At 39.8% G+C, this 12,182-nt stretch overlaps 1 protein-coding gene across 1 annotated transcript in view; it reads left to right on the top strand.

The window, feature by feature from the left end:
* Positions 1-9,095, top strand: part of prima1 (proline rich membrane anchor 1) — a 65,403-nt gene extending 56,308 nt beyond the window's left edge. Inside the window, exon 4 of the mRNA XM_021612212.3 lies at positions 4,254-9,095. Coding sequence (XP_021467887.1) covers positions 4,254-4,353 — 100 coding nt within the window. The 3' untranslated portion in view covers positions 4,354-9,095. The remainder of the gene's footprint in view (positions 1-4,253) is intronic.
* The last annotated feature ends 3,087 nt before the right edge of the window (positions 9,096-12,182 follow it).

The following is a 12,182-nucleotide window of genomic DNA, read 5'->3' as shown; positions in this document are numbered from 1 at the left end:
GGTACTATGCCCCTCATGAGTGCACATCCTCAAGTCCTTGAGGATGGGCCATATTCAATCAAAATCATGTTTGGAGGACAGATGGCCTGGCTACAGGACGTGTCTCATCCACCCATCTTTGAGGGACCCAGATTGTTTTTACAGTATCACGACAAATGAGCAAAAGCATTCCCGACCATTGCTGAAACTTTGAGAGAGGTGGCTCTGGGGAAAGTGACTGGATTAATGTGTATGGGCTGAGTGGCTTCAGAACTGAGAAAGTTTCCCATTTGTTTGTTTTTAAGAGTTTCAGACAGACAGAGGCCTTGTATCCCAAAACCGTCACCATGCAAAGTTGAGATACCTCATATGCTGATATGCTGATTAAGTATGGGGCGAAAAAGGATAATGCCAACAAAGGGGATTGTCTCACACTACAGCTACGTATGAGGAGCATATAGCCATTTTCAGTGTCTTTCCCTGAAAAAGCAGACAGCATATCCAGACTTTATTCTGGTTGAAAAATCCAAGAGATCTTATAGTGAGATCTGTATGTCCATCTTATTTGTCTGTTACCATTATGGACACAGCACGACGGTCCACATCATCTAAAAGTGACATTATGGGGAGAACGAACACAGAGCCCTCCCAGGACCTCCTGGACACATTGATCAAGCCCAGTCTTGCCATCCCTGCAGGGACCCATAATTGAGTTATTTGGGTCCTTGCCTGAAAGGGTCACATATCTTGGATCTCTTAATTAGGGGAGCGACAGGATGGGTAGGTTGAGTTAGGGAAGGAGGCCACTGTGTTCGCTCACGGGGCCATTAAAGGCAGCAGAAAGTCATTTGGAGAACAGGATAACTCACTTTGATGACCCTCAGCAGCTGTGAATCAGCCACTGCAATACACTGCTCACTGGCTGCATTATACCAGGCCCAGCTCTCTCCCGGTCTAAGCTCTTAAACGCTGGTGGCCATTTTTTATTCACAATTACAAATTAAAGCTGTTGTGTGGATTTACGTCTTATCTATTTGTAGGGAAGTATACCTCTTCGGAGAAGTGTCACATTTTCCATTTAGATTCCATTCTTCTTATTTTTTTATTAGATGAGTTTAATGTGTCACATGCATTAAACTCTGACTAAATCCTTGTGTGTAGCCAGTAACTTCCCCAATAGTATGTTTATGGTTTAGATAGGCCTTCCTCTACAATCATAATATCAAATGGCTTTCGTAACCAACTCCTGTGTGCTTTTTCTTTTAATCACAGTGCTTTTCAACATAATAGTAGGTATACAGTAGCTTGGAGTCTATTAACTATTGATCTCAAGATCTTCAGATCTTTGACCTATGCTTAAGACAGATTTTTGGCAGAAAAGACAAGTGATGTACGCATTGGCTTCCGTGGAGGGCAATGGAAGATGTTACACACCTCCTCATGAAATGAGTATCAGATGGTATGATTGGTTGACTGAGGTTTGCTCACTTCCATCCAGTTTGGCTACTTTCCTTGCTAGCATTTGTTAGAATGCTAATGGCTTGATAGGCAATATGTAGTATTCTGTGCATGGCTAGCCAACTAGCTAGCCTTGTCTAGTTTTTATTTCACCTTTATTTTACCAGGTAGGCTAGTTAAGAACAAGTTCTCATTTGCAACTGCGACCTGGCCAAGATAAAGCAAAGCAGTTTGACACATACAGCAACACAGAATTACACATGGAATTAACAAACATACAATCAATAATACAGTAGAATATATATATATATATAATATATATACAGCATGTGCAAAGGAGGTAGGATAAGAGAGGTAAGGCAATAAATAGGCCATGGTGGTGAAGTAATTACTCTATAGCAATTCAACACTGGAATGTGCAGAAGATGAATGTGCAAGTTGAGATACTACATTGCAAAGGAGCAAGATAAATAAATAAATACAGTATGGGGATGAGGTAGATTGGATTGGCTATATACAGATGAGCTATGTACAGGTGCAGTGATCTGTGAGCTTCTCTGACATCTGGTGCTTAAAGCTAGTGAGGGAGGTAAGAGTCTCCAGCTTTAATGATTTTTGCAGTGCCCAGAGGTACCCAGAGTAAACTGTCTGCTACTCAGTCCCAGTTGTTAATTAATGCATATTATTAGTATATTTGGATAGAAAACACTCAGAAGTTTCTAAAACTGTTTGAATGATGTCTGTGGGTATAACAGAACTCATATGGCAGGCAAAAACATGAGAAAAAAATCCAACCAGGAAGTGGGAAATCTGAGGTTGGTCGTTTTTCAACTCATTCCCTATTGAAGATAGTGGGATATTGGTCATGTTGCACTTCCAAAGGCTTCCACTAGATGTCAACAGTCTTAAGAACCTAGTTTGATGCTTCTACTGTGAAGTGGGGGCGAATGAGAGGGGAATGAGTCAGAGGTCTGGCAGAATGCTTTGAGCTCGTGATGCTCGTTCACGTGAGCACGATCTCTGTTCCATTGCTTTTCTACAGACAAAGGAGTTCTCCGGTTGGAATATTATTGAAGATTTATGTTAAAAACATCCTAAAGATTGATTCTATACATCGTTTGACATGTTTCTACGGACTGTAACAGAACTTTTTGACATTTTGTCTGCTCCTAGTGAACGCGCTTCATGACTTTGGATTTGTTTACAAAACGCGCTAACAAAAGTAGCTATTTGGACATAAATTATGGACATTATTGAACAAAACAAACATTTATTGTGGAACTGGGATTCCTGGGCGTGCATTCTGATGAAGATCATCAAAGTGAATATTTATAAAGCTATTTTTGACTAATGTTGACTGCACAATATGGCGGGTATCTGTACGGCTTGTTTTTGTGTCTGAGCACTGTACTCAGATTATAGCATGGTTTGCTTTTTCCGTAAAGCTTTTTTGAAATCTGACACAGCGGTTGCATTAAGGAGAAGTGTATCTAAAGTTCCATGCATAACACTTGTATTTTCATCAACATTTATAATGAGTATTTCTGTAAATTGATGTGGCTCTCTGCAAAATCACCGGATGTTTTTGGAACTACTGAACATAACGCGCCAATGTATATTGAGATTTTTTTTAACAAAACATATATGTATTGTGTAACATGAAGTCCTATGAGTGTCATCTGATGAAGATCATCAAAGGTTAGTGATTAATTTTATCTCTATTTCTGCTTTTTGTGACTCCTCTCTTTGGCTGGATAAATGGCTGTGTTTTTCTGTGACTTGGCTCTGACCTAACATAATCGTTTGTGGTGCTTTTGCTGTAAAGCCTATTTGAAATCGAACACTATGGTGGGATTAACAAGAAGCGTATCTTTAAAATGGTGTGAAATACTTCTATGTTTGAGGAATTTTAATTATGGGATTTCTGTTGTTTTGAATTTGACTGCACTTTCACTGGCTGTTGTCATATCAATCCCGTTAGCGGGATCTCAGCCCTAAGAAGTTTTAAGAGCAGTTGGAGGCCACAGAAGGAGAGTTGTATGGCATTGAAGCTCATCTGGAGGTTAGTTAACACAGTGAAAGAAGGGCCAGAGGTATACAGAATGGTGTCGTCTGCGTAGAGGTGGATCAAAGTATCACCAGCAGCAAGAGCGACATCATTGATGTATACAGAGAAGAGAGTCGGCCCGAGAATTGAACCTTGTGGCACACCCATAGAGACTGCCAGAGGTCCGGACAACAGGCCCTCCGATTTGACATACTGAACTCTATCAGAGAAGTAGTTGGTGAACCAGGCGAGGCAATCATTTGAGAAACCAAGGCTGTTGAGTCTGCCAATAAGAATGTTGTGATTAACAGAGTCGAAAGCCTTAGCCAGGTCGATGAAGACGGCTGCACAGTAATGTCTCTAAGTTGGCAGGCTAGCTAGCTGCTGTAGCTGAAGTAATAGTAAGCTAATAGCTATAAGTAATTGTAAACAATTTGAACCTATCTATCTAGCTAGATTGCTAGCTTCATTGTATCCATCTGCAGTCAAAATAATATTCTCCCCACTTGTGTCGTAAGCATAAATGCTTTTTATCTTGTGGAGGGTGCATGCACATTTCACTTTTGACTTGCGACAGATTGGCCAATGCTTGTCTTCTCTACCATGAATGTGGATATACTCTTCAGAGTGAATTGATTTCAAATGAACTAACTAGGGAGTTAAAGGACACAGGCGCAAGACATAGAACAACTGTAAGCATCAGATGTAGTCACAGGAGCAGTACTGTTCACATGTTGACATCTGATTATTTTTGTCACCTGTGTCATAGGAAACCCCTACGGAAGGAGGAGAATGGAACAAGCCGAGGGGAGTACGCCATGAGCTCGCGCAGCAAGAAGACGGTGGACACCAACAACACAGGGGTGTAGGAAGTGCCCAGATAGAAGGATCACGGCAACCACAACCCCAAACCACTAGAAATGACAAGAAGCCCTCCTTGACTTTGAGAAGGCAGGGGGGCTGGTAGGAGGGAGAGTATGAACTTGCAACCCAACAGCAAATCATGCTTCAGACCATTGTGGGACCATATGAAAGAGAGCTTGGCCGTAGGTCTGTGAAAGAGAATAGCATTGATAAATATATTAATCCGGGTTTGGAACTCAGTAGCTGACTCCTTCACACGCAGGGCTTGAGGGCTTAGCACTGGAAGCCTTAACGGGATGGCTCGTCTAGTGTGGACTCGATGTCTAGCGGGCACTCGATAACAGCTGCCAGCACATTGGCCAAATCTGTAAGTCCATACATCACCTTGGAGACCCCTAAGTGGACAGAAGCGACACGAAATACAGAGGATAAAAAATCGCATGCACTTTCTGTTGAATGCAATGATTTCTGTCTTTCTCTTTCTGCACTTCCCGCAACCCTCCACGTTTCATTGTCTTGTCCCCCCCCTTCCCCTTCCTCTCCTGCCTCTGAAGGTTCCTTGATGACGCCTTTTGTTAATTGACATTCTACTTGAAACACAAAATCATGTTGATGGACAAGGATTGCAGTGGTCTGTACACCAAAATATGACAAAAGAAGAACTGTCATCGTGAAGAGTTCAATGTATTGCTTTTGGTCTCTGACTATGCAATTTGAAAGGATATGAGATATGTTCCCAAGGGTTGTTTCCTTATTATGAAAATAGGGCATGAGAGTATCCAATGCCGACCAGTTATGAATCCTGTTTAGTGCTTTCCGACGCAGATCTGCATTTGAATTTCTGTAGTATGTGTACTACAGAATGTCTAGACTATATTAATCAATGAGAGAACTCAGCCCATAGAAATACACATATGTGACTCAAATAGTTTTTACAGGGGCTATATTCAGTGTGGATTTAGCAAAATGACATCATGATGCACAGCGGAGCGACTTCCTGCTTACAGAAATGTGGGCATGCCTCAAGAGGGGGCTCAAATTGGGAAGAGCCAATTGCGGCAGTCTTTCAAGTTTGTTCATTTGTTATTGCCCCGCTGTGTATGATGATGCAATATTGCTGAGTCTACCTTTAAGAAAGGTATAATTAACCTTTTTATTTTTATTTGTAAGTATATGTTTCCCCAAAAAATGCATTCCAAAATTGCATTCTGTACTCTTTTGTCAAAGTCTCTATTGTAAAGTTTGGCTCCAGGATTCAGTCTTCTGGATTTGGGTTAATGACCTACACCTTAAATGCACTGAAAACTTTGGATGTTAGCATTGCCTATGGGCTTTCCACCCTTAACAAAGCCAGGGTTCAGCATTTCATTAATGGCTAACCTGCAGTTTCTACCCTAATAGTCTACTGGATACATATCTAAAAGACAGTTGTAAAATTACTGCGCAGGAGGGGCGCTCCAAAATAAGGGAGGGGTGTGCTTTGGGGAGGATTGTGTCGATTTTTATTGGGCAAAGGGGAGGGTATTGCATTTTTCCCCTGGTTTATATTTGCTGTTTTGCAGGTTTTCCTATATCATTTATTCCATCCTAGCCAACTTTACCCATCTGCTTGCATGGGCCTACCTTATACACTAGCCTATGCCACAGTACCCACATTGGTTGCCGCCGACGGCTCTGGGCTCATATTTGTCACACTCGTACCTTTGATATTTGCCACTCCAAAGGCCACAAAACAACATGTTTTTCAGAATAAGCCAGATTTCAAGTGCTTCCATGAAAGCTTTGTGGTGCAGAAACGTGAAGCGAAAGCCACGGTGTAATCAATCAGGAGGTGGACAGCACATGAGGATGAAATTATGCTAATTGACTAACAACAACAGATCTATGTGTTGAAGCCGATTTATTCCTATTTAAGAAATGAAAGGCTATCCATAGATTTGTTGGCCAATTCGTCCAATAGTGTCACCACTCCTTAAATACCTCTGTGTCCGTGAATGGCTTGGTCTGTTAAGTTAAAACCAGTGCTCGAATTGAAGGAGTAGGCCTATGTGAGGGTATGCCATAGCCTACTTTCTTGTTAAAGAAACTGGCAAAATCATACCCCTTGTTAGGTTAAGATTTTGAAGAAATTAAAACGGATTCTGCATATATAAAGTGACTTTATAACAATGTTTTTCTCCCCGATGCTTTATGCTAGAAACAAGCTGCAAAATGCCCAGAGACGCAACTCAGATGCATATGGGGAATATCTTTGGTTTGTCTCTGTCATTCAGAGGTTAAGCTATGAAGTTTTATAGCCGAGAATATAAAAAAAAACATTGCTTGGGAAGTAATCTAATAGGCCTACAATGTGTAACTCTGTCGCTACCAATTGAGCTATTCACTTTCTCTAAAAGGGAAGATTTTTAAACCCAGGCAGTTTTTAGGAATGCGCTTGTGACCGTCTCTTGTTGGGTTAAGCCATGGAAGAGCAGCCAGCAGTTAAAGCTTACATTTTTCTGCGTCGGGCTTCTGTCTGGGGTGGCAAGTAGGCTACAATGCTTAGAATCATATAACATCTTAGATTTAATTATTTGCAAACAGCGACAGTTTGGTTGCAAACAAGACACACTGGTTTAGCATCGGAGAAATGTGGTAAAATTAATACATATCTCTCTGTTCATTCTTCGCTGAAACTTCTATTTTCTAAATCGGCCTTTCTTTTGGGACATTTTGGGAGCGACAGTTTCTCTTGCAACCAAGCGGATTGTTTTGAGGTAATAAAAAGTAGGGTAGGCTGCCTGTTTTTCCCCAATCAGCGCACAGATAAATAGACATAAGCTACAAAACGAATTCACCTAGAGACATTTTGGTCTCTATTACATCTGTAACGCTGAAGCATGACAGATCCTGAGACAGATCCTGAGATAGATCCTGAGACAGATCCTGAGACAGATCCTGAGATAGATCCTGAGACAGATCCTGAGATAGATCCTGAGACAGATCCTGAGATAGAAATGTCAAGGTATTTTCCGATTGAGCTGACGAATGCAGAGTTTACCGTGAACATTGCCTTTACATTTCAATCACGATGTAAAGCTCAACTTCCACGTTGTAGATTGAGTAGAGCCGTTTATCTACAACAAGTATGTTATTGTCATTGAATTAGTGATGTACTAAACATTTTGTGTTCAAAATGGTGTTCAAAATAGTGTAGGCCTATGAATCGGGCTGCTATTATATTATGTTCTGGCCCGACGACTATTAGCTCAGAAAAAACAATATAATTTTTTTTTTTTTTAGCTAATATCTTCAGTCATGTACATTGACTAGAATTGCATGGTATGTGTTTATAAAAGGTACTTTTTTTATCTGACCTGCAAATATGCACCCCCTGATGGTATTTAGGAGGTAGGCCTACTTTATCACTATTACTGTGGTTGTAATCATTATTTTGAGTTAAGTCAATGAAGGGGGAGGGTATTTAATTATTTTCAATTACAAGGGGAGGGTCATGTGAAAATATGTTTTACGTTGGGGAGGGGGGTGCATTTTAAACGTTTTTTTAATGACGTCTCGAGTTGGAACCCCCCCTCCCATGCAGTAATTTTCGAACAGTCCCTAATAGCTACCGCAGTAAATTACTCCACCTACAATATGTCTGGTACTGCATTGTTTTCAAGGTGTGTTTCCTAAAAGCATTGTAGCTAACATGGTTGATTCTCCAAGTCAATGTACCCGATATCATCATGAATTAAATGTCATGCTCAAATCATCCCAAAGTCTCCAAAAGGGATTGTGTAGAAATGTGACTTGGTGAGAAGTCATTGACCTGGTTAGAAGCCATTGCTAATATTGCATTTGATTGGAAAATGCTGTAAGCCGATAGTGGTCAGTAGATGCATAAGCAAACTGATTACGGTTAGGAAGGTTAGGAAACAAACATGTCATTTTGTAATTTGGTTGTACTATCCCTTTAATCTACGTAAACATTGGGAACATTTTGACGTGTATCCTTTTTTTTTTTTTTGCCGAATGATCTGCCTGTGGTTAGATCAAAAAGTGATATTTCTTCTGAAGAGTGATTCTTCCAATCCCCCTCTCTCTAAGGATACACAGCTTTAGTGGGCTGTAGGGAAGTGGGTCATAATGGGTTAACATGCTGAAATTCAACATACATTAAAATCAAACATTTATTCACATCAGAAGAAGAGTAAAATACAATGATAACAGAGCTCATAGATCATCATCTTGCACACAAAGGTAACTGTCTGTATGTCCAAGCTGTCCGTCCTTCTTCATTTCATGCTACAAAAGAAATCATACTGGACACAATCTTTGCATAGTCTATACCTACAGCCCATACAGTCTATACCTACAGTTAACTCCACTACATGAACATAGTGGTGTATTATAATGTACAAAATAAGTATAACAAAAATAGCATGAATGTAAATATCAGTATTTAAGACTTGTCTTCTTGACTGTTTCTCGTGTGTACAGAGTAAATAACATACTGTACGTTTATAGGATTAAATATTAAGAAACAAGATGTTGAAATGCTACCAGTCTGAGTTGAGTCAATGTTGTTGTGTGTCTGGAACAAGCCATTCATGTATATTTGAGTAATTAAAGGTTGTTGCACAATGTATGCATCACATACCAAAACAATAAATATATACATATATATATTGTGCATTGAACTAATTTAAATTGCAACCTGCTGACTTTTTTTTAGTTTTCAATAAAATTGTACTATTGAATATGATCTATTGTCAGTTTGTTCCATATTGCTTCCTCAATGAATCCAAGACTGTGTGGATCGTTGTTGGAGGGATTGTACTGTTGCCAATCAATCAGGGATCAACCCTTTGAAAACACATTGTGCACATTTCTCACTGATGTCAATGCATGATTTAATAAACCCCCCAAAAATCTCAAATTGGGATTTGGCCCTGAAAAACTTGATGAACACAACATTGGAAGGGCAAGACAGTCAATTCAACGTCTATTCCCCGTTTGTTCAATATAACTTCATTCAAATGACATGGAAACAACATTTATTCAGCCAGTGTGTGCCCAGTGGGTACTTACTTTTAGTCCTCAAGGACCTCTATATACAGGGATTTATTGCATCAGGCTTTCTATGTGTGCTTTATTCCTTTGCATAGTACAATATAGGCTTTGTATTGCTTTACGACTGATTGCATTAACACACTTCAAAGAAACCTGTACAGGTCGCAGGAGTTAACCAGTTAAATGTAACTAAATGTAATCTAAAATGTAATGTACGTCATCCCCAAAAGTAATTATTTATCATGAGAGGCAGTAAACAATAACTAGTAATGCTGCATACTCTAAGAAAGGTTTAAAACTTTCTGGCCATTTTTTAAAATATAAATTGCTGAGGTGTCGTCACTTTAGAGGACACAAGTTCAAGTACACAGTTGTATATGGTGAAAGTTGTATATGATGAAAAAATATTTCATTTGATGTATTTCCTATTCAACAAAACTGTATGAATAAGGCTTGGAATGACTTCTACTGTATGCTTTCTAAATATAGTATAATCTGGGCTGGCTCCAGGCATAAGCAACATAAGCGGCCGATTAGGGCCCCCGGCGGTTCTGAGGGCAAAGAGGGTGTAACTCAATATTAGGAAGGTGTATTTTATGTGGTTGAAAATGATATACTGTCAGCTTTTATGTTGCTGAAAGAAATTGCATGTTTAGGCTACACAACAGGTCCCTAAACGCTCAATCGCATTCTCTTAAGATTATGAAAGGAATAAATCATGTTTCTCAGCTCCTGTTCACATAATGATGGCCGTGGCTTTGCAGACCAGCAAATTTCGGACTATTTGGGAGCCAACCTCACAACCTCTGTTGCCAGTAAACTGAATTTCCTGATACACCACTGGAGAGTATAATAAAGATTATTAAAGATTAGAACCTACAGATATTCCCTCATTTGTCCCTATTTGGGAACCCTTTTGGGTGTCACGTAGAACCCTTTGATTTTTTTTTAGAACTCTCTCCCAAGGAACCCTCGTGGGTTCTTCATTTTGTCCCTGTAGGGGAACCCTTTTGGGTTCTACATAGAACCCTGTCATGAAGAACTCTCTGGTTACAGAGTTATGTAATTTGTCCCGAATGGAGGAACCTTTTGGGGATCCATGTAGAACCCTTTGATTTGTCCATGTAGGGGAAGCCTTTTGAGTTCCAACCCTGTCACGGAGAACCCCTGGTTCCAGGTAGACAGGTTCTACAGTTATACTTATAGTATATAGTATATGTGCGTATGGCAGACACGGTAAACAATTACCTGTAATTTGACAGTAAGTTACCAGCTACTGAGTTGCAGTAAAAATACTGTATTTTTCACATTAGCATATTTGGCGGCATGGTCTAAAACAAAGTACCCTAACCATTCCCAAATTTTGAGTGTGTGTGCCTTTAGAAAGTATTCATACCCCTTGACTTATTCCACATTTGGTAGTGTTACAGCCTGAATTCAAAATGGATAAAATATATTTTTTTCTATCACCCATCTATACAAAATATCCGCGAATAACAAAGTGAAACAAATTATATATAATTTTTGCAAATGTATTGAAAATTATATACAGAAATATATCATTTACATAAGTATTCACACCCCTGAGTCAATATTTTGTAGAAGTACCTTTGGCAGTAATTACAGCTGTGAGTCTTTCTAGGTAAGTCATTGGAATGTGCAACATTTCTTTTCTCTTATTTTATTTCACCTTTATTAAATCAGGTAGGCTAGTTTTTTTTTAGGCAAGTTGAGAACAAGTTCTCATTTACAATTGCGACCTGGCCAAGATAAAGCAAAGCAGTTCGACACATACAACAACACAGAGTTACACATGGAGTAAAACAAACATACAGTCAATAATACAGTAGAAAAACAAGTCTATATACAATGTGAGCAAGTGAGGTGAGATAAGGGAGGTAAAGGCAAAAAAAGGCCATGGTGGCGAAGTATGAAGCGAGGGCCAGCCAACGAGAGCGTACAGGTCACAGTGGTGGGTAGTATATGGGGCTTTGGTGACAAAACGGATGGCACTGTGATAGACTGCATCCAATTTGTTTGTAAATGACATCGCCGAAGTCGAGGATTGGTAGGATGGTCAGTTTTACAAGGGTATATTTGGCAGCATGAGTGAAGGATGCTTTGTTTGCGAAATAGGAGGCCAATTCTAGATTTAACTTTGGATTGGAGATGTGAGTCTGGAAGGAGCGTTTACAGTCTAACCAGACACCTAGGTATTTGTAGTTGTCCACATATTCTAAGTCAGAACCGTCCAGAGAAGTGATGCTAGGCGGGCGGGAGGGTGCGGGTAAAAATCAGAGCCGTCCAGAGTTGAGAACAAGTTCTCATTTCAATCTGCGACCTGGCCAAGAGAAAGTAAAGCAGTGCAACACAAACAACAACAAAGAGTTACACATGGAATTAACAAACATACAGTCAATAATAAAATAGAAAAAGTCTATATACAGTGTGTGCAAAAGAGGAAGGATAAGGGAGGTAAGGCAATATATAGGCCATAATGGCGAAATAGTTACAATATAGCTATTAAACACTGGAGTGATAAATGTGCAGAAGATGAGCGTGCAAGTAGAGATACTGGGGTGCAAAGGAGCAAAAAATAAATAAATAATAACAGTATGAGGATGAGGTAGTTGGATGGGCTATTTTACAGATAGGCTATTTACAGGTGCAGTGATCTGTGAGCTGCTCTGACAGCTGGTGCTTAAAGTTAGTGAGGGAGATATGAGTCTCCAGCTTTAGTGATTTTTACAGTTCGTTCCAGTTATTGGCAGCAGAGAAC

Source organism: Oncorhynchus mykiss, chromosome 8 (assembly GCF_057628025.1).
Source record: "Oncorhynchus mykiss isolate SJ-2025 chromosome 8, ASM5762802v1, whole genome shotgun sequence".
NCBI lineage: Eukaryota > Metazoa > Chordata > Actinopteri > Salmoniformes > Salmonidae > Oncorhynchus > Oncorhynchus mykiss.
Note: the sequence above shows the minus strand (reverse complement) of the source record. Positions and strands in the feature narration are given on the sequence as shown.